Source organism: Vulpes lagopus, chromosome 23 (genome assembly GCF_018345385.1).
Source record: "Vulpes lagopus strain Blue_001 chromosome 23, ASM1834538v1, whole genome shotgun sequence".
NCBI classification, from domain to species: Eukaryota; Metazoa; Chordata; class Mammalia; order Carnivora; family Canidae; genus Vulpes; species Vulpes lagopus.
The window spans coordinates 57,806,105-57,827,937 of NC_054846.1; the positions used below are offsets into that span (position 1 = coordinate 57,806,105).

Genomic DNA, 21,833 nt, shown 5'->3' on the forward strand with positions numbered 1-21,833 from the left:
CGGAGAGCGAGGCCCACGTGGCCCCGCAGCCCGCCTGATGGGCACGCTGTGCTCCCCCGATGGGCACGCTGTGCTGCCGCCGGCCTGCCGGCTGGGCCAAAGCTAAGCTTCCAGGCCCGGGCTCTGCTCTTCGCGGCTGTGGGCTGGCGCGCTCGCCCAGCCGGCACCCCCACTCCTGCCGTGCGCATCCCCGCTCCCGGTTACAGATGCAGGATTTCATTCATAATTTGTATCAAGTGTTGAAACTTGCTCTCGGGCCCCTGAGCCTGCTGTCCTGCCCCACTGCCCGAGAGCCGGCCAGAATATTCGGCGGGAGCGTGAATCACCCCCAGCTCCAGTCACCGCCTCGCTTCAGTTGCATCATGCCTGTTGGCATTCACTCGGAGCTCCCCTGATATGCTGGTGACAGGAGCCTGGCGAGGGACGCACGCTCCCCGAGAGGAGCGCTGAGCCAGAGCCGGGAGGCCCTGGGCCCCAGCCCAGCTCCAGGCCCGCATGGCTGTTTTATACGACAAGTTTTATTGAGATTGTGTCCATACAGTCAGTCAACACTGCTGTCTTTCTTTTCAAAAAGAAGTGCCCCCCCTCTTTTTTCTTTCGATTCCCAAGTGCATTTTTCCGAATCTTCTGTGACACAGGGCACGTGACAGGTTACGCAGAGCACAAAGCTTCCTATACCAAGTTAGACATGAAATTACTAAGGAAAACATTCAAACCTTAATCTTAACAACGTAACGCCCTAGGGTCAGGCCCGGGCCGTGCCGAGCTGCTGCAGTTCTCATAGTTCAAACTTGGCGTCGCTCATCAAAGCTCGTCAAGTGGACACGTGGGACTGACATCCCCCGATGCTCCGGGGACCCTGGCCACCCCTCCCGCGAGGTTGCGGAACGGCCTTCGGCAGAAACCAAGTCCTGCACCGGCCCGGGCTCCCTGGGAGCAAAGTTCCCCACCACGGCCCCTCCCTGGCCTCCCGGATGGCCGGGCCTCGGCCCGGGGGAGGCGGAGCGAGGGCCCCACCAGGCTGGCTCGACGCCCCTTGGTTCCCCTGGGTCCCGGGATCGGGATTCGCCAGGAGCCCTGGCTGGAGCCTGTGCGGGTGTCCCTGTGCACGGGCAGCCCATGTCAGGGAAACGGGTCGGGAGGCGTGGCCGGGGCGCAGCTCTGAACCAGAAGCCGCCGCCACCCCGTCTCCCCCGCGGGCAGCCGAGCAGACGGGGCCCCACAGGTGACCTGGGTCCCACGGGCGCGGTGGGCCAGGCCCAGCCTGGGGAGGCCTAAGAGACTGGCAGAAACCTCAGGACTCTGCTCCTTGCAGGGGGGGCTCCTGGAGCCCATCCTCAGGCCTCAGCCTCGGAGGCCTCCACCCCGCATAGAGCAGGGGGAAGGAGAGGAAGCCCGCAGGCTGCCCCTCGGGGAACCCACGTCCCAGGCTCCTGTGCACCTTGTTCTGAGGGCCGAGGGCCGGGGCGGAGGCTCCGGGCTCGGGGAGCTTGGGTCGGCGGGGGCCGGGGGCCGTCCCCCCGCAGGTGATGGGACAAAGGGCAGGCACTGGTGTTCCCCTGCGGTCGCAGCCGGAGCAGAAGAGGGGTGTGCCCCTCCCACGGCCCCCGCCTGCACCTGCCGTGATGCCAGCGCATCACCCGGGGCTGCAGTCCTGGCAGAGTGTCCCCACGGGCCGCCTCAATGCCCCCACCCATTGCTCCCCCCCCATGCAAAACCCCTTTTGGCGGAGCCAGGGGCATGGTAGAGCCCCGGCAGAGGGCGCGCAGGGAGGGCCAAGGCGTGGGCCATGTCTCCCTGGGGGCTCCGTCCCCCTCGGCCCGGAGCTGAGAAGCAGCAGCTCCCCACCCACCACCTGAGGGCTGGGGGCTCCGGCCACTGGGCTGAGCGTCCTGGGGCCCTGCCCACGCGGCACAGACGCGGGGGGACAGGAGCGCAGGCCAGCCCCTCCTGTAAACCACCGGGCCCCGTGGAGGGAGGGACCAGGCCAGCCTCCTCGGGCCACGGCCACGGCCATCCCTGCCTCCGCGTCCGCTCAGCCTTTGGTGTCTTCCTTTAAATGGAGGTTCCTGTAACTGAGGTCTCTACCGCTAAGGAGGCGGCGGCCGAGGCGGCAGGGCGCCCGCGCTGTTATGTGGGGCAGAGCAAGAAGCCCGAAAAGGAGGAGTGGATGTACTCGGTGGAGTAGAGGCCGTTGGCCTGGTCCGAGGGCATCTGCACCCACACCTGGTCGTTGGGCCGCAGCTGCAGCACCGCCCCGCCCGACGCCTGGTCCAGGTAGCCCTTCTTGTACTCGTCGTAGGTGTAGGTGGCCGGCACGTTGTTCTTGTACAGGGCCACCCACACGTTGGTGCCCTTGACGTGCACGTGGTAGGCAAAGTAGTAGACGCCGCCCACGGGGCAGGTGAAGATGCCGGTGGCCGGGTTGTAGCCGCTGTGGCCGTTGTACAGAGTCCGGTCGAACTTGACGGGCATCCCAGAGGCGGGGAAGGGCGACGTGAGCACGGCGGTGAAGGCGGGCGTGGTGTGGGCCGACAGCTCCCCCAGGCCGAACTGCGGCTTGCCCCCCTTGCCCAACACGGCGCCCTCCACGCCGCCGTTGGGCAGGTGTAGGCCGGCCACCCCAGTCTCATCCAAGGCCCCGGGGGCGCCCGGGGGCCCTGGGGGCCCGGGAGGCCCAGGAGGGCCAGTGAGGCCTGGGGAGCCAGGGACCCCCGGGGGCCCCACGGGCCCAGCCACTCCCGGTTCCCCCACTCGCCCCTCTCCAGGGGTCCCAGGTAAGCCAGGTTCTCCCTTCAGGCCCGGCAGTCCCTGTGGCCCGATAGGACCGGCTGGGCCCTGGAGCCCGGGGATTCCTGAGGGGCCCCTCAGGCCGGGCTGTCCGGGGAGCCCCAAGTCTCCTTTCTGCCCCAAGGCTCCTGCCACCCCCGGTCCCCCAGGGCGGCCTGTGAAACCTGGCTCACCTTTGGGCCCAGTTGGTCCTGGGGGTCCATGGGCCCCAGGGAGTCCCCTCTCTCCTGGGGGCCCAGGTTTCCCAGCCAGGCCAGTAGGTCCCTGGTCACCCCGAATACCAGCCACTCCTGGGGGTCCTCCAGGCCCCACTTCCCCCTTGGGCCCTGGGGGCCCACGTCTGCCAGGGAGTCCTGCAGACCCTGGAAGTCCCGGGGGTCCCCCAAGGCCCTGTGGGCCCTGCTCTCCTGGCTCCCCATCCTCCCCTGGCTCCCCCCTGTCCCCCAAGAGTCCTGGGACCCCAGCTGGGCCCCTGTCCCCCTTGGGGCCTGGCAGTCCTGGTACCCCATAGCCCGTGGGGCCTATCAGGCCGGGGAGGCCCCGGGCTCCTGGTTCCCCTTTGGCCCCTGCTGGGCCCTGTGGTCCTGGCACCCCCGCTGCCCCAGGGACCCCCACACCATCCACTCCAGGGGGCCCTTTTGGGCCCAGAGCCCCTGGCTCCCCCCTGGGTCCTGGCACCCCGGGAGGCCCCGACTCCCCCTTATCTCCAGGGGCCCCAGGAAGCCCATCCAAACCTGGTTTGCCCAAGCCAGCTGGACCAGGGAGGCCAGGGGGTCCAGGGGCGCCTCCCTGCCCTGGGGCCCCCGGTAGCCCTGGCTGCCCCACTCCATTATCCCCCTTGAGGCCTCGATCACCTGGGGGCCCAGGCTCCCCCTGGGGCCCTGGCTCCCCCCCGAACCCTGGAGGCCCCGGCACCCCTTGGGGGCCTGGCTTCCCAGGGACAGCGATGCCTGAGGGTCCAGGGAGGCCAGGAGGTCCTGGGGGCCCCCGAAGGCCCTGGTCCCCCCGAATCCCCGGCTCCCCCCGAAGCCCTGGCTGTCCTGGGGGTCCAGCCTTGCCTGGGAGCCCTGGGGGACCAGCCTTGCCCATCCGGGAGAAGCCAGGGGGGCCGGCGGGGCCAGGCTGCCCATGCAGCCCCGGCTTTCCCGTGCCCGGTTTTCCTGGGAAGCCAGGAGGGCCAGGGGGGCCCCGAGGCCCCGGCTTCCCAGGCGGACCGGGCTCGCCTTTCAGGTCCATCGGCAGCAGCGGTAGAGGCATTTCTGGGGGGAGAGAGAGAGAAGGGGCAGTCAGGGGCCTGGCGGGTGCAGACTCCGGGGCCATCCACCCCCGCCGCGGGGTCCCCCCATGTCTGCCCCTCCGCGCACTCGCGGCAGGTGGGGTTAGGCGTTTGGGTCCAGAGGCCCTCCCAAGGGCTCCCAGCACCCAACCTGCCCAGGCCTGGCGCCCGGGGGAGCTTGGGGTCACGCTCATCCCTGCACGACCTGGAGGTGGAGTGGCCGCCAGGTGGCGCCAGCAGCCCTCCTCGGAGCCAGTCGGACCCGCCCCGCCCCGCCCCGCGGGAGAGCACCCCTGTCTGGGGCGCACCCCGCTCCAGGCCGCTCAGGGGTCCCTGGAGCCCTGGAGCGGTGTCAGGAAGAAAAGGGAACGCGTGGGGGGGGCGGGGAGATCGCTGGGAGGGCAGGAGGCAGGGAGGTGGGGGGAGATCGCGGGGGGGGGGGGCGGGAGGCAGGAGGTGGGGGGAGAGCACTGGTGGGGGGAGAGCACTGGTGGGGGGAGAGCGCGGGGGGCGGGGCAGGGAGGTGGGGGGAGAGCACTGGTGGGGGGAGAGCACTGGTGGGGGGAGAGCGCGGGGGGCGGGGCAGGGAGGTGGGGGGAGAGCACTGGTGGGGGGAGAGCACTGGTGGGGGGAGAGCGCGGGGGGTGGGGCAGGGAGGTGGGGGGAGAGCACTGGTGGGGGGAGAGCACTGGTGGGGGGAGAGCACTGGTGGGGGGAGAGCGCGGGGGGCGGGGCAGGGAGGTGGGGGGAGAGCACTGGTGGGGGGAGAGCGCGGGGGGTGGGGCAGGGAGGTGGGGGGAGAGCACTGGTGGGGGGAGAGCACTGGTGGGGGGAGAGCACTGGTGGGGGGAGAGCGCGGGGGCCGGGGCAGGGAGGTGGGAGGCAGGAGGGGGGCTGGAGGGGGGCGGGGCTGCCGGGCGCCGGCGGGGTTAGGCTCACCCAGGTACTGGCCCTTGCCCTCGCGGAAGGGCGGCCCCGCGGGTCCCTTGTGCATGGGCTGCACGTACTTCACGGGCGCGTAGCCCGCGGCGCCGCCTGCCCCGCCTCCGGTGGCCGCGCGGGGCCCGCAGCCGAGCAGCAGCGGCAGCAGCGGCAGCAGCGCCAGAGGCCCCCGCATGGCTCCGCCGACCTGCTGCGGGAGGACCGCGGGGCGTCAGGCGGGCGGGCGCGGCTCCCGGGCTCCCGGGCTCCCGGGTCGGCACCGAGGCCGCCGCTCCCTGCGCCCCCGCCCCCCCGCCCCGGGGCTCCCGGCCTGCCCGACGCCAGCGCCCCCAGCAGCCCCCTGCCCCGCGCCCCCCCGCCGCTGAGCCTGACACCCTGGGCCGGTGCTGCCCCGGGCCGCCGCCCTCCGTGCCCCCCGCCCCCTGACGGCGGCGGCTCATTACCGCCCTCAGCCCCATTTCCCAGGGGACAGAGCTGCCGGACGCAAAAGGCAGCGAGCGGGGCTGCGCGTGACGTCAGGGGTGCTGCCTGCGGGGTCTCCCCCCGCCTCGGGGTCTCCGCCCGGAACGGTCGACGCTGCGGTGCTTGGGTGGCGTCCGAGGCCTTTTAAAATCTAGTCTGTGGGGCACCTGGTGGCTCAGCGGTGGGGCGCCTGCCTTGGGCTCAGGTCGTGACCCCGGGGTCCCGGGATCGAGTCCCACGTCCTGCTCCCCGCATGGAGCCTGCTTCTCCCTCTGCCTGGGTCTCTGCGTCTCTGTCTCTCTCTGTGTCTCATGAATGAATAAATAAAATCTTTATAAATAAACAAACAAACAAACAAACAAACAAACTTGTTGAATCAGCACAGTAAAAGGGCCAGCCGTACAGCATGGGAACTGTCTCAATACATTTCTTATTTTGACTTATTTTGATTTTATTTTTTAAAGATTTTATTTATTCATTCATGAGAGACACTCACAGGGAGAGCGAGAGAGAGAGAATGAGGCAGAGACACAGGCAGAGGGAGAAGCAGGCTCCATGCAGGGAGCCCGACATGGGACTCGATCCCGGGTCTCCAGGATCAGGCCCTGGACCTAAGGTGGTGCTAAATTGCTAAGCCACTGGGGCTGCCCTATTTTAACTTTTATTTATTTATTTATTTCTATTTTAACTTTTAAAAAAGACTTTATTTATTTGAGAGAGAGTGAGAGCAAGAGATATCACAGAGGGAGAGGGAGAAGGCTCCCCACTGAGCAGGGAGCCCGATGTGGGGGCTCCATCCCAGGACCCCGGGCTCACAATCTGAGCCAAAGGCAGACACGTCACCAACTGAGGCACCCAGAGGGCCTCCAAGATGTTATTCGTAAAAAGCCGGACTAACAGGGACGCCCCAGTGGCTCAGGGGTTGGGTGCCTGCCTTCAGCTCAGGTCATGACCCCGGGGTCCTGGGATCGAGTCCCGCATGGGCCCCCCGAATGGAGCCTGCTTCTCCCTCTCTCTGTGTCTCTCATGAGTAAATAAATACAATCTTTAAAAAAAAAAAAAAAAGGCGGACTAACAAGCTGCTCCCCAGGGCGGCTGTGCTGTGGACATGGTGCCTTCACCCCTCAACACTGCAAGGAGAGACTACGTGGCACTTTGAGCATTTTGAACATCCGAGGACAGTCCCCTCTCCCCAGCCCCCTGCCCCGGGCTCCCTTAACCCCCAGGGGCCTCTGCACATCGTGCCAACTGAACAAGGGGTCGGGGGGTGCACACCCGACGGTGCAGGCGGGGAGCGAGGCCCCCCTGTGCTGCGCTGGGTCCGGGTCAGGAGGTGCCGCCCCGCGCTCCCCCAAGCCCAGGTCACACAGTGGGAGGAGTGAACGCGGGGCGAGGAGGCCACGAAAGTGTCCACCAGCGACCCGCGTGGTGACCTCGGGCAGGCAGGTCCCTGGAGCTACCCTGAGCCCCCCCCCCCCCGCCCCGCGCAGGAACGTCCGCCTTGGGGCTCCCCAACCCAGGGCGCTGCAGCTCTGCCTCCAGAGCCCTCTCGATGCGCTCCAAGGCTCACGTGCTTATAGGCCCACTTTACAGATGGCGAAAGGGAGGCGCGGGGCCGTGGGAATCCTGCCAGGATGGGCCTCCACAGCCGGGGGCGCCCTCAGGCCGAGGGAGGTATGGCCCTAACCTTCGCCCCAGCCTCACAGCGCCCACAAACCAGGCGTCTCGCTCCCGAGCCCCAGCCCCTACCCAGCCTCCGGGAGGGGCAGGGCCGTCCTGCACCGGCCCCCTGCGCACCCGCGCACCCAGCCACCCAGCCACCCAGCCAGAAGCTTGGCCCGGTGGGTGCCCGGTGCCCTGTGGGTGCGCAGGGCAGCTGCAGGCGCCTCAGGCTTGGCTGGAAAGGGCCCTGAGGCAGAGGACGTGGGGGAGCCCAGGCAGGCAGGACCCCCGGGCCAGACCCCGAGTCCAGGGGGACCCCAGGCAGAGCCCCCCCAGCTCCCCACCTGCCAACGTCCTCGCCAGCCGCAAAGCCTCCCTGCCTCACCCTGGGGCTCCCTAACCTGGCCGTGTCCCAGCAACTCCTGCCACCGAGGGTGACAGGCCGGCCGCAGGACCCCAGAGGGATCAGGCTCCCGGTCCACCCCCACCATCAGACCCGGGGCTTTGCTCAGTGATTTCATTCCCACAAGGCCCCTGGGAAGCAGGAGCCCCCCCACTCCTGTCCCCCTATGAGGTGCCCAAGGGCGCCAGCGGGCAGCCAGGGTCTGAGCATGGGCGTCAGGACTCCAGGGTGGGGCAGAGGGGACAGGACAGCAGGACAGACACGGACGGACAGACAGGCGGGTGTGAGGAGAGAGCAGGCCAGCGCCTGGAGGGCCAGGCGGACATGAGCCCGCAGCCTTGAGGCCAGGTGGCTGAGCCTGCCCGCGGGTGGCCCAGGGCGACGGCGCCCCCCGTGGGACACACTGGCCCCAGCCCGGCCGCCTCCCTCACGGGCACCGCGTCCCCCCCGGCCCCGGCTCCCCCACTTGGGGCCCCGCGCACCGGCAGGCAGACTCTCGACATCCTTGGGCATCCGGAGCCCACGGGGTGCCCGCCCCGTCGGGCCCTGGCCCTCTGGCTGTGTCACTGTGTCCCCACTGCGTGCTCAGCGCAGGGCCGCTTGCGCAGGTCGACTGAACTCAAGTCACTGTCAAGTCTAAAGTCACTCAGTCCTTCCCTTTGAGTGGACACGTGTCACCCCCCAGGAGCCCCTCCCCGGGCCAGGGGCGCGGACTAGACGGGAAGGGGGAGCATTCACGCTGGCCTCCGTCAGAGGCCCTGGGCTGAGGACAGCCGAGCAGGCCAGGCGGGGGCGTCAGGGCTCAGGCAGGGCGCTGGGGCTCTGCTCTGGGACCTCAGGCGACCCACCAGCCTCTCGGGTGACCCTGGGTGCGGCTGGCAGGCGTGAGGCGGGTGAGGTGGGTGCGCAAGGAGGCGCTGATCCGGGGCATCGTGAGGCCAAGGTGTTTGCACAGCTGCAAGTCCTCAGCGGGGATTTCCCCCTTTTCAGCAAATCCCCGTAAAACGGCGTTTTGCCCAAGTCAGCATTTTGCGGCCGCCTGGGCCTCCTCCCCGGGCGGTGGGGCGTGGGCTCCAGGGCCTCCAACCAGGCTGGGGCGTGGCCGGCGGAGGTGGCCCCATACAGAGCCCGCCATGGGCGCCCGCTGACGGTGACCCGCCCGGCCTCAGGGTCCTGCCCTGCAGACACCCCAGCCCTGCGATCCCATGGAGGAGGCTCCCGGGGAGCACGCGCGCTGCGGCCTGGCCCCATCAGGGCTGGGGCGACCCCTCCCGCCCCCATGCCTCAGCCCCCCTGCCCCAGCCCCTCCTGCCCCCAGCCCCTCCTGTCGTTCTGCCCTCCTACCCCCAACCCCTCCTGCCCCAGCTCCTCCTGCCCCCCCTGCCCCCAGCCCCTCCTGCCCCTCTGCCCCAGCCCCTCCTGCCCCTCCTGCCCCCCTGCCACAGCCCCTCCTGCCCCCCGGCCCCAGGCTCTCCTCCCCCCTGCCCCAGCCCCTCCTGCCCCCAGCGCCTCCTGCCCCCAATCCCTCCTGCCCTTCTGTCCTCCTAGCCCCAGCCCCTCCTGCCCCAGCCCCTCCTGCCCCCCTGCCCCAGCCCCTCCTGCCCTCCTGCCCCCCAGCCCCTCCTACCCTCCTGCCCCCCTGCCCCAGCCCCTCCTGCCCCCACCCAGGCGAGGAGCAGGCAGCAGGGCCCTGTGGCCAAACCACAGGTATGTTATGAGGCGCTTCCTGTTGTGGAGACATTTCTCAGGGATCGGCTCCCTGCTGCCTCCCGCCTCCCCGCTCAGCCTCCCCCTCCGCCCCCCAACCTCGGGCCCCCACCCCCTGTCCCGGCCCCTCCGCCCGTCTCTGCTACCCCACAGGCCCTCCGTCTGGGGGTCCAGCCCCGGGGAGCCCTCAGGGCCCTGCTCTGGCGCAGCGCCCGGGGGCTGTGCGACTCACAAGTGACTTAACCTCCTGAACCCCAGTGTCCTCCCGAGTGCAAGGGTGAACAGAGGGGAGCTGAGTGGGCCCCCCAAGTGCGCTCTGTCCCCCGGCCCTGGTGGCCGCAACGATCTCCTCCATCTAACCTCAGTTTCTCCTCCTGCAAAGCAGCACCTTTTCCTCTTCCAACACTCAGGTGACTGGCTGCCAGCCAAAGGCCAGGACCTCAGGCAAGTCTCAAAGCCAATTTTCTGGCCTTCCAGAAAATTCTTCCCTGCCTGACTAGGGGTCCCCCAGCTGCTCAGGACTAGGATGCAGCCCGGGCCCCAGACAGGAGCAGAGGAGCGGCCGTCCTCACCCACTGGGCGCGGTGCCCACCCCGGCCCAGCCCGGCAGCTCCAGACTCGCCAGGCCTCCCCCTACAGCCCCCCTCCTTCCCAGATCCTGGGCATTGGGGCGCCCTCTCCTGTCCTCCTTAACTGAGGCTCAGACGGGAGGGGTGTCAGGGCCTCCCACTGTCTGTGGGTGCACCCGTCTCCTGTTCACACGGCCAACCAACCGGCCAACCGCAGCTCCCCAGCGCCCTCACCCCTCCCCAGCCACCTCAGCCAAGCTCTTGGACAGGAAGTCTCTAACCCTCACCCCCTCCTGCCCCCAGCGAGGAATCCTGCCTGTGGCCCTGCTCCCCTCCCTGCTGGAAAGGCTCCTCCTCCCTCCTCCCCCTGCCCTCTGTGCAGACCCAGGCTCCCCCAAGGAGCCAGCTCCGGCCTCTCCCCTGCCCTCTCTGCAGACCCAGGCTTGCCCCAAGTTGCTGGGTCCGGCGTCACCTCTCCTCCGGATGTTCCCCTGCAGTTTGCGGCTGTCACCAGCCCAGTCCCTGTCCCACCCCTGAGGGCTCCCACATCTGCCTCTACCTGCGTCCTCACCTGAGCCTGAGCACTTTCACCGGCTGCCCCCCCCCATGCCTCCACCACAACTGCTGTCACTATCTTGTCCCCATTACTTGCTTCTTTCCGGCTCCCAAGGGCCCAGGCCAGATACTGGACATCAAGTCTGACCTTCCATCCCTGCAGGGCTGTGAGGCGTCTCTGCAGCCTGCACAACGCCTTAGCACTGCCCTCCTTCCAGCACAGTCGGTACTCTCGTTGCCTCTCCCGGGTGCCCTTGTACAGTAACCAACCTGCACAACTGTGCAGGACAGCCCTGTTCCTTTATCTGTACACCCTCAATCCAATCCTGTAGACTCTCCTCGACTTTTCTCACTTTTATTCCTTCCCCTCCTTCCCCAAAGTCTCTACAGACCTTGTAGTTTCCCAATACACAGCCCAGGTGCCTCCCAGCCGTTATGTTACATTGTCAAATCCTCACCTGCATTATCATAGCAGCGTCTCTCCTGCCCTCACCCTCAGCTTCTCTTCTGTGTGTGGACCACGCTTGGGCACAGTTGTGTGCACGGCCCTCCCCTGCTCTGGATCCTCTCTGGCTCCCTAGTACCGACTCAGTGAATCCTATGCTATGCTGCAATTGGCGGGACCTCCTGGGAGAGGAGGCCGTGCTCGGACCCAGTTGGACGTGGACCAACGAATATGCCCCACGGAGAGCGGCGGTTGAGGGTGAGCCTGGCAAAACCCTGAGCTCACAAGTGGGGCATGCCTACTGACAGTCAGATGGAGGAGGGGGAGGGGAGGAGGAGGAAGGGGAGGAGAGGACGGGGAGGGGGAGGACAGGAGGGGGAGGGGGAGGAGGGGAGCCCACCTGCTACAGGAGCCACGCGGGTGTGTGCCCACCTGTCCCCTTCCTCTGGTCTCTGTGTCTCTGAACCCGGATGCTCACCTGCCTGTGCCTCTCAGGCACCTCATCCACTCTCACTGTTGCGTTTCTGCTCATCTCCACAACCCCATTTGTCCCTCTCCTCTCCCATGTCCTTGAACCTGGATCCCTGTGTTCCAGGCTCTGTAAGTCTCTGGCTGTCAGTCACTTGATGGAACCTTCTGGAAGGCCAGCATTTGTGGCCCTAATGCCCACGCTAACGTCAGGCCTGGGTCTCACCTCCTTGGGTGGAGACTCGTGGAGCTCGCGGACCTCGGGACCAACAGGACTCGCTGGGCCCCTCACAGCTCAGGGCCCAGGCCGGAGGATCGCTCCCAGACCAGAGCCGCCTGGGATCTGGGGCCTGAGGGGTGGCGGGGAGCAGCCAGGCTGGGGGCCACCTCATGGTCCGGGGCACTGCTCCCCGCCCAGCTTGTCGCGCCGACCAGGCTCCGTTCTGCCCAGACGCCCAACACCCCCACCTGTGCGGGTGAGGCTCGCAGACCACAGGACCCCCGTCTGGGACGCAGCACCCTAAGGAGGTGGGGGCCAGGCCGAAGCGCCAGGGCCCCGGGGAGTAACGGGGGACGTTCCAACTGAGAGCAGAGCACACCACTGGGCAGGGAAGGCGGGGGCCCCCGGGGGCAGGCCCCCCACAGGCACAAAACTTCGGGTCTGGAGCTCGATGGGGAGAGACACAGATAGGGGATAAGACCAGGGCTTCACCAGCCAGGGTTCTGGGGCCGCAGGGGGGCCGACGCCGCCCCCTTGGGAAGAACAGCGCATGCAAAGGCGAGAGGCGCCACCGCAGCCCGGAGCCCCAGCATCCTCCGACCCAGACACCCCAACCTTCCATTTCCCTCTACCCGCCTGTCTGCCTGTGCCTTACAGGCCTCTCTGCCCAGAGTCCCTGCCTTTGTCCTCGAAGCCAGCATGTTATTCCTTTAGGACAGCTCAGATGCCTCCTCCTCCGAGCAGCCTTCCCTGCCTCCCTCAGGTGGAATAGCTCCTCCTCCGGGGTACCTCTTCTCCACCCCCCACTTCATCCCTGCCCGGGGTACAGTAGGTGCTCACAGGGTCTGCAGCCTGGTGCCCCAGCCTAGGCCTCCGACAACCCCCTCCCACCTCCAGCCCCGCCTGCAGGATGGCTTCCCACAGGGCCCCCTGGTCTTTGGGGTCCTTCCAGCACCCTGCTCAGCCCTGGGGCACAGGGGGGCCTTGGGCCTGGGGCACAGGGGGGGCTTGGGCCGAATCTCCCTCCCTCCCACGGGGGATCGGGTCGGCCTCTTAGGCTCTGAGAGGGGGAGAAGTCTCCCGCTCTCCTGAGAGGGGCAGCTTGAGGCCTAACCGCTTCCAGGGAGGTGGGAACAGCCAGCTGGGGGCAGAAGAACCAGGAGGAGGCCCAGCAGAGGGCAGGACTCAGGGCAAAATGTGTCCTCAGGCAGGTGGCCAGGGGACCGGTCCTCCCTGCCAAGGGGCTCCAGCCTCAGCTGGTGACATCGCTCACTTCCCAGCAGAAGCCTTGAACTTCTGAGCAGGACTGAACATGGAAATGTCCCCCCCAACCGCCCCAGCCACCCTGAGCCCCAGGCTGCGGGCAGGGCCTTGACGGCAGCCAATCCCTTGCCTTCTGGTTCACATTTGCAGCCTTTTCCGGAGCGCCACCCGCCGCCCGCTGCCTCCGCGAGCCGGCCAAGATTCCAGAGCCTTCGCGGCTTCCCCGCGATCAGTGGCGGCGGCAGGAGGAGCCGGGCTGGGCTGGGAGGGGGCCCGGCGGGAGCGTAGCCAGGCCACTGCACCGGGGCAGGCCAAGCAAACACGGGCCGCGCCAAGGAGCCGGGGCGAAATAGCTCACAAATGAGAAAAAGCTGCTTCCGAGTTGGGCTGAGGTTTTAAAGCCCAGGCCGTAGGGAGGTGAGGTCACCTGCAGCAGCAGGGAGGTGAGGTCACCTGCAGAGCAGCAGGGAGGTGAGGTCACCTGCAGAGCAGCAGGGAGGTGAGGTCACCTGCAGAGCAGGGAGGTGAGGTCACCTGCAGCAGCAGGGAGGTGAGGTCACCTGCTGCTAGGATGCTAGGATGCTAGGACAGCCTGGCTTGGGAGGGGCTTCGGGGGCAGTGGGAGGGACCCAAGGGGGACAGTGCGGGAGTGGGGGTGGGGGGTGGGGGGGATGTCAGGAAGGTGTGCCCCCAGATCCAGCTTACCTCTCAGGTCGGAGGGCCTCTGAAGGTCCCGGCAAAGCCAAAGCCTGGGGACAGGAAAGAGGGAGACAGTGAGGAAGCTGCCAGAAGCCAGGAAGCCTGATGCCCCTGACCCACAGCCACTCAGGCCCTGCTGCAGGAGCCCTTGCTGGAAACTGGCACCTCAGCCCCTCACCTCATGGAGTCAGCCCCCGCCCCCGCACTGTCTCCCTTTAGTCCAGGCACACTTGGCAGCTGCCCGCGGGTGCTGGGCTGTGGGGACAGAGTTCCTCCCACCCCAGGGCCCAGGCTCAGGAAGCTCTTTCTTCGCACCAGGATCCAGCTTGAGAAGGCCCTACTGGCTGTCGGACCCTGGGCCAGGTGACCCCTGCCACAGGCTAGGGCTCCTATCTGAGGAAGCTCCTGCGCTGTGGGGAGCCCAGGCCGCACAGAGAACCTGCTGGGCCTTCACCCCACTGGCTACAACCCCCCGCCCTGCATTGTAGGCACACAAAGCAGGGGACACTGCCTCTGCCTTGAATCCTCCCCAGAGGCTGCACACAGGATGGGGGATGGGATGTGGATCCTGAACGGTGCTTAGGAGCCTGAACAGCTGACAAGTCAGACAAGGAATCCCGCGCACCCGGGAAGGTCCAGAAGCGCCCTGGGGTTCAGAGGACATGCCGGGGCCACCGAGGGAGGAGCCTCGAAGGCCGCGCTGACGTTTCTTTGGAAGGCCACAGGTTGCTGAGTGGGGGGGCCGCGTGATGGGGCCTGGATGGTCGGGTCCCCGTTCCTGCCTCCATCAGTCACGCCTGGTCCATGTCACGCGACCGTGCACAAGGAAGCCGAGGTGTCGTCCAGGCCAGATGCGACTCCCAAGAGGGTGGGGAGGGGACACCCCGCCAGCCCACCTGGCAGGGCGGCCAGCGGCAGCGTCACTCTCTCCCTAGCTGCGAGCTCGCCTCTGCCTCCCCCATGGAAACTCTGACACTCGGCCCTGTGTCTTGCTGCACAAGCAGCCAGACGCCGAAGCCAGCAGCTCCCAGGCCTCCCCTCCGCCTCGGCCAAGACCTGCCTCCATCTGGCCACTGAACACGACCCCCCAGGGGCTAGGGGGCTCCCCCGAGGGCGCAGGCTGGCAGGTGCAGGCTGAATGGGAGGGCCTCTGGGGCCCCCACCTCCAGCCCCACCAGGAGGCCCCGGGAGTGACAGGTGTCTGACCTGGCCATTTACTGGGGTGGTGGCCAGGGCCGAGGGGACGGCAGGAACGTGCGAGCGCTGCAGCCCCCCCAAAGGACGAGGAAAATTAAAACAAAGAAACAGAAGAACCAACGAATCCCAGCAACTGCTCCGTGTGCACCTACGAAGAGCCGGGTGCTGGGGTCCCGTCGTGGATTATCTCCTGTCATCCTCACGACGGCCCAGGGAAGTAGGAACTGTCTTCCCCTTTTAGAGCTGGAGGAACCAAGGGACGGAGAGGTCACCCGGCTGGCTCAAGGGCACACGACGCACAGGGGGGGTGGGAGGGTAGAGGCTGCCTAGGACCGCAGGCTGCTGGCCCCCCCCGGGCCCCTCAGCCTCCGCACCACGAGGGATGCTCGGAGTGAGGAGGGCTAGCGGGGCTCAGCCCCCCGGGAGAGGCCTGCGGGTCAGACACAGAGACACGGGGCCCACCTGCCGCTGGCTCCCCAGCCCACCCCCGGAGCCCCTAGTGACAACGCTAAGTCCCAAGTACGTTTCATGCACCTGACACACGGCACTAGGCATGCTCCCGGCATCATGTCACCCAACTGTAGCCTAACCCTGGGAGCTGGGAATTGCTGTGCGTTCTTCTGAGGAGGAAGTGGTGAGATCCAGGGGGGTGACATCCATCCTGCAAGGTTATGGGGCTGGGACGCACAGGGGCCCGATCTGAACTTTGGGGCCAGACCCAGGACAGCTGGTTTTCCTGGAGCCTCCTGCCCTGGAGCCCCGGGGCCCCGTGCCCGCGTCTCCTCCACCCCACTTGTGCGCCAGCCGCACCCACTGGCCCTGGGGACAGGCAGGGCTGGGGACACGACGGAGGCAACCCTCGAGGGCCTAGGGAACCTCCTGCAGGTGACCCAGGCTCCCTCCAAAACGGGACGCTGGGCTGGGTGGGCAGGTGTGCCAGGGCAGCGCCCCGAGCGCACTTCAGGGGGCCTGTTCCTAACCTCCACCCGCCACCAGCCTTCCCTAATCTCCTTGAGCTCCTCCCCTGGCGACATCTCCTGTTTGCATGGAGCCCGCCCGCTGCCAGCTGAATTCCAGGCCAGGCTGGGGGGACAGTATGCACCCCCGCCCCTCACCAGCCTCTCCGCAAAGGGTCCCCGCAGAGGCTGGCCAGGGTCCCACGCCCGCCGCCCCACCCCAACTTTCAGAACAGTGGGTCTCCCCTGGAGATGCGCTCATGGGGGGAGTCCCCCATTTTTGGAGCAGGCCCAGGCTGAGTGTCGATTGAAAAATCCTACAGGGTCAAGAGCCCAGCGGCCTGGGTTCGACTCCCCGCCCCAGACCCCTTGCTAGCATCATCCGTGCCTGCGCCTCAGCAGCTTCATCCATAAAATGGGATCAAATCCTGTTCCTGGAGCAGGTGCGAAGATGAAGCGAGCTCATTTCATAGAGGGACCTTCCTGCCGAATTTGCCTCCTGGGAACGTCCAATAAACGTTCACTATTATTTCACTATTCTTATTATAGTTATCATCACCTGGCTGCCTCCACGAAGCCCCCCGGGGTTAGTATCAGAAACTCTGTCTCACAGATGAAGACCCAGGGATCACCCAGGCAGCCGGTGGGGGCTGGTCCCCCCTTGGGGCTAAGCTGAGGGAGCCCTGGGGGGGGCGGGGTCCCTGGCCCCTCCCGTGAGCTCCCCCTCCCCGCCAGACTCTGCTGCCGCTGCAGGAGGGGACTCTGCATTCCTGGCTAAGCGGCTGGATTTGCTGTGCTCCCGGAACTATGAAAAGAATGTTTGCCACGAGCTGAGCCGTGGTCGCCTGTCAGAGGAGCATGGCCTGAAGGGCCCACGCAGAGTGCACGGCCGCCAGCAGCCGCCGGTGGGGACAGGGAGCCGGACACAGGGCGAGAGTGTGGACAGGGATGGGACAGGGATGGACGTCGCAGGGCCGCGCCCCTGGGATCCTCCGGGAACAGAGAGATGACCCCTCCACTCCCCCACCGATGGCACCCCTGCCCATCTCATACATGGGGTTATAGGGCCCCAGAGGAGAAGCCCCCCAGGTCCCACAGCAGCCAGTGGCAAAATCGAGACCCGGAACTGGGGCTCCTTCCTTCCAGGGGCCGCCCTCCCTCGTAGGGCCCGCCAGGACCACAGCAGCTCTTAGATACTAGAAAACACCACCCACACAAGCCAGGCGTCCGCACAGACCTGGGAGTGAATCCCAATGCGGCACTCGGCAGGGCGACACTTGGCCCGATTGCTGACCGAGCCGCCACTTTCCCCTCTGTTAAATGGGCCATTGATTCCTGCCTTGCAGCATTGCGATAAAGACCAAATGAGACCTGTGAACAGAGGACCGGGTACACAGCAGGTGCCCAATAAATTTAATGTGACCCTCCTTCAAGGGGACAGAAGGAATTTATGTTAGAGAAGCTTGGGTGACAAAGTCTCCGATGGGCCTTGCTAGTGGGGCGGCCTCTGCGAGGAAGCAGGCCTGAGGCCGGGTTCGGGGCCGCTGGTTCAGTTCTGCCCTGGCTGCTGTGAGGCCTCAGGCAGGCTCCTCTAGGAGTCTCCACGAGCCCACCCGTGAGACAAGCCCGTGATACCCCATGGCTCGAGGCACTAACCCCGCCCCCCTCCTGCCCTCCAGGAGCCAGGAAGCTCCGCCAGTTCAGGCTGCATGGGGAGGGTCACCTCCCAATTCAAACCTTTCCAAAAATCTGAATGGAAGCAGGGCCAAGTCCTCCCACGTCCCGTCCCAGGATCCGCCCGGAGAGGGGTAACAACACTGAGCAGAAGTCTGGGTGAAAGTCCCAGGTGTGTGACTCGGGGCCACTCCTTAGCTCTCTGCAAGTAAAATGACCCCAGAGACAAGCATTCGCATTCCTGTTTTACAGATGGGGAAACTGAGGCTACCAGAGATGGGAAGCCGAGCCTGCACTCAAGACCCATGGTCTACACCCCAGCACCCTGGAAGCACCCACAGAACAGAGTGGGTCCGGAATTCCCTTCCTGGGAGTGTGACTCCCCTGGCTGATGTCTGGGCACTCGTGTGCGCACATCTGGGTTCACCACCCACTCAGGGTTCCGCACACACCCCAGGCCTCCCAGGCACTACGCCCTGCAGCTCATGGCCACGCTCGACACCCAGCCCCTCGCCATCTCAGCATACCAGGCGCGGGGGGCCAAACCCACATCCAAACCCATATTCACCTGCCTCATCTGGGGACAGGCCACAGTCACCCGGTACACAGGTCCTGGCCCACCCTCTCCTCACCCCCACGGCCAGTCACTGAGGCCTCACCAGTCTCTCCCCTTCCTCCTTTCCATCTATTTCTTTCTCTCATCCCATGGCAACCACCCACCCCAGCCCCCATGGCTTCCCCTCCAACGGCCCAGCTTCCTCCGTGAGGTCCTGGCCTTGTAGGATCTCCTTTCGTCCAGGCCCCCAGAGCAGCCACAGAGACGCCCAGGTTGCATCCTTTCTCTGGTCAACGCCCTTGGAAACCTGACCCCAAAGCAGTGCTCACTCCCTCCCCCCCACACACTCGTTGCCCCATTATGTCAGCCACCAATTACTCACTGTCCCCTACAGGAGCCTCCCCACCTGCACACCTTGGCACCTGCTGCTCCCCCTGCCCGGGGTGGCTTCCAATCGCCCTTTCCACCCCCTGCACCTGTCAAAGTCCACGTTCTCCTCGGAAGTCCCCTCTGTGGTGCTGCCTCCTTCATAGCCCCTCCCGTCTGCACTTCGGCTTGCAGGGGGCCTCCCTGCCGTGGACCTCAATGGGCACCCTGAGACACAGCTGCGCCCCATATGAGAGGCCCCTATGCCTCTCTGGCTTCCACTCCAACTCTGTAAGTGCCTCGGGCCACAGATGGGACCCACTCACTGAGGCCCCACTGTCCCACAAGGAGAGCCCCATGTCTGCCACTGGGGGTCTGCAGGGGCTGGGGGCCAGCAGGGCTGGGAGACTGGGGCTCTGCTAACCCTGGGCCTGGCTCGGAGCAGGGGCAGGGGAGGTCTTGGGGCACGGGGGGCAGTTAGGCGAACAGCCCTGTTCGGGATCCTTCCCTCCCTCTCACTAGCAGACACATTTACTTCCATTGTTTCTTTCCCCTTCCACTGAGCCCAAGAGCGGAAACACTCATTTTCACTCCAATGGACAGAGTGAAACCGGAGAAAGAGACCCCGTGTCTGAGTGTGAGTGTGAGAGAGTGCGTGCGTGTGTTGTCCTGTCTGAGTATGTCTGGCTGGGCTGTGGGGGGCCTGCCGTGTGTCTGTAGGAGTTTGGGTGTGCGTGTGCGCACACGCCTGCCCAGTCACTTTAGCAGCCGTGGCCGTGTGTGTTCAGTAGAGCAGGTTCCCATGTGTGGCTGCGTGTCACCGTCACTGGGAGGGAGGGTAGCCGCGTGTGACTGTGTGTGTCTGGGGTGCACCCTCCTCGTTTTGGGGGGATTGTCCGGGGATCTGTTGGTGTGCACGGCCCAGCAGGAGGCCGGCGGAGCGCCCAGGCCCTGCCCAGGGCTGCCAGCCGTCCCGCGGGGTTCGTGCCCGCCAGGCCCCAGCCCCATCCAGGGTCTAGAGTGGCCCCAGAGAACACTGCATCGGCTCACTCGCTGGCCCGCCAGGGAGGACCCCCAGGCTGCCTGAGCCGCTGCCACCAAGCCGCCCACCGTTGCAAACGCCTGGGGCGGCTCCCTGGAGGCCACTGTCCCCAGGGGCGCTCCCAGGACGGCGGGGCCCCGCCACCAGCCCAGGCACAGCTCTAGGCCGGAGGCACCGGAGGCCCACGGCATTGCCAGGGCCCGCGGGCCGACGGGAACCTTGTCACACACCCGGGGGGCTCACCCCAGCACACACGGACAGACGACAGACGCACAGCCTCCCAACACCCTGGCAGACGCTCACTGCTCCCCACGCCCCGACAGGCTCACACTCAGGTGCACACACACACACACACACACACACACACACACACACACGGGCGGACTCAACGGGGCTTGCCTTCCCCAGGCGGCCACTCCCGAGTCCCTCTGGCTCCTCTGGCTGCCGAGCGCCACTGGCCCTGGGGCTCCCGGGACCACTGTGTCCCCAGCCTCGGAACAGACACCCAGGGGCGCTTGGGCGGCAGTCCTCTCAGCCCTACAGGTCCCAGTGGGGCAAACCAGGGGTCTGGACGGGGGCCAGTAAGCCCGACGGCAGAGAGACGGGGAGCTGGGAGGGCGGGCTGGGGGCCCGGGGGGGCTGGGGCTGGGGGACCCTAAGCCCAGCCCGTCCTGTCCTGCGCCTCCAGCGGGGCAGCCGCGTGGCTCTCGGGTCACAGGTGGGGAGGGAGGCTCCCCAGGTGGGGGTGTGCCCGGAGGAGCCTCAGCATCTGGGGCGCCACGCTCCGTTCCGGGAGGGGAAGGGAGGAGAAGCCTGTACCCGGGATCCTGCGGGGAGCCGGGCGGGAGCGGGATGGGGATGGGCATACGCATCCCAGCGCCCACCCCGGCCCGAGCCGCCCCCCCCCCGCCCCCCGCCCCCCGCCAGCCTCCGTTACCTGCAGGGGCGCCGCCGGCCTCCGCTGCGGGCCTCGCGGGCCTCCCTCCCGGGCCTCCGGGGCTCCCGCGCGCGGGCTCCGGGCTGGGCGCCGTCGGGGTCGGGCAGGGCTCCGCGTCCTGTGCCGGCGGCCCGCGGGCTGCAGGGGTGCGCGGGGGAGGGCGGGGCGCGGCGGGCGGGCGGGGGCGGGGCCTCCTCCCTCCTCCCTCCTCCCTCCTCCCTCCTCCCTCCTGCCTTCTCCCTCCTCCCTCCTGCCTCCTCCCTCCCTCCTCTTTCCGCAGCCTCCGCCAGGCCTGCGCCCCGGGCCTCGACGGCGCCCCCGCTCCCCTCGGCTCCCTGGGCCCGCCCGCGGCCTGCCCTGGGGGGTCCCCGGCTGGAGCTGGCCGCACTTCCCCCCAGGGGACCGGGAAGCCGCAGAAGCTGGGGCGGAGCGCTGTGACCCGGTCAGGCTGTGCCTTAGGAAGAGCCCCCCCACGTCTGTTTAGCAGACAAGAGGCCGGGACCCCCCTGGAGGACGCTGCTAGAATCATCGGGGCTAGTCCACACAGTGGGGGTTGGAGGGAAGGGTCAGGGGAGGAGGTAAGGAGGTGGAACAGGTAGGACTTGGGTGTAGGGGTAAGGGGCAAGGACAGGGGTGAAGGGAGGAGGGGCAAGGACAGCGCCCAGGTTTGAGGTTAGGCATGGGCGGGGTGGGCCGCAAGGAGGGTGGTCAGCCGGTGCGTGGAACATGCCTGTGGGGTTTCCATGTATCCATAAGGGAAGTGAGAGGCGGGGGCTGGAGATTCAAGGCCTGTGGTGACAGACGATGACCGAATGACCGATGACCGATGACTGACGCCACCTAGGCTATGCCTAGGGAAGGTGTGCAGGGAGACGAGGAAGCCTACGCCAGGACCAGGATGCGGGAGACCCCCACATTCAAAGGGTATGCAGAGGAAAAGGGTCAGCAAAACAGACCAGGAAGGGGACAGGGCAAACCAGGAGAGCAGTGACTCAGAAGGCAAAGGCATGGAGTGTTCCAGAAGGCCAGGGAGTGCCCCTCCCCCCAGGGTCAGGTGTCACAGGAAAGCATCTTTGGGACCAGTGATTAGGGACTGTTGGGGGGGGACAGGGGAGGAGCCAGGCTGCAGAGGCTAAAGGAACAGCCTCAGGGGAGGTAGAGGCAGCAAGTGAAGTGGAGGAGGTCAGATGAACTGGGGCCAGGAGCAGGGGGCTTGGGGTGCGTGCGTGTGCGTGTGCGTGTTCTAAGCGGGAAATGGCTGAGCCGTCAACAGTTCTAGGAAAGGAGCAGGGAGGGCCAGCGGCAGCCTGTCTGGGGTCTGGGCCCACCTCCACCGTCCCCTCCCCTTCCTCCCGCCTGCCCTCCAAGGACCTCCCGCTTTGCTGTCCCCCGGCCAAGGTACACAGCAGCCCCACCGCTCCTCCGTGGGGCCTCTCACCCTTGCCCACCTCCAGGGCCTGGGCCCACTCCTGTCCTTCTCCTCTGACTGGGGGGGGGGGGGAGTTGCAAGAGGTCTCTGGCTCTGGCCTCCCGGGGGGAGGCACCCTGGAAGGGACCACAGGGGCCCAGGCCGGGACAGTGCCCTAGGAAGGGGAGGGGGCTGGTTGGCCGGGGACCTGAGAGGACACTGGCTGGGGTGGAGAA

At 67.0% G+C, this 21,833-nt stretch overlaps 1 protein-coding gene across 5 annotated transcripts; it reads right to left on the reverse strand.

The window, feature by feature from the left end:
- Nucleotides 1-500: 500 nt before the first annotated feature.
- COL8A2 (collagen type VIII alpha 2 chain) lies at nt 501-20,298 on the reverse strand. Of its 5 annotated transcripts, XM_041738674.1 has the most exons (4): nt 20,190-20,298; nt 13,468-13,511; nt 5,006-5,198; nt 501-4,049 (listed from the first exon to the last, which is right to left on the reverse strand). In XM_041738674.1, the coding sequence occupies exons 3-4, from the start codon at nt 5,181-5,183 to the stop codon at nt 2,131-2,133; spliced, it is 2,097 nt and encodes a 698-aa protein (XP_041594608.1). In that variant the 5' UTR covers nt 5,184-5,198; nt 13,468-13,511; nt 20,190-20,298; the 3' UTR covers nt 501-2,130. The 5 variants fall into 5 exon arrangements, with proteins under 5 accessions (XP_041594608.1, XP_041594609.1, XP_041594606.1 ...); XM_041738675.1 differs by lacking the exon at nt 20,190-20,298 and having other exon boundaries at nt 13,468-13,523; XM_041738672.1 differs by lacking the exons at nt 13,468-13,511; nt 20,190-20,298 and adding an exon at nt 10,825-10,948 and having other exon boundaries at nt 5,006-5,195.
- Nucleotides 20,299-21,833: the final 1,535 nt, after the last annotated feature.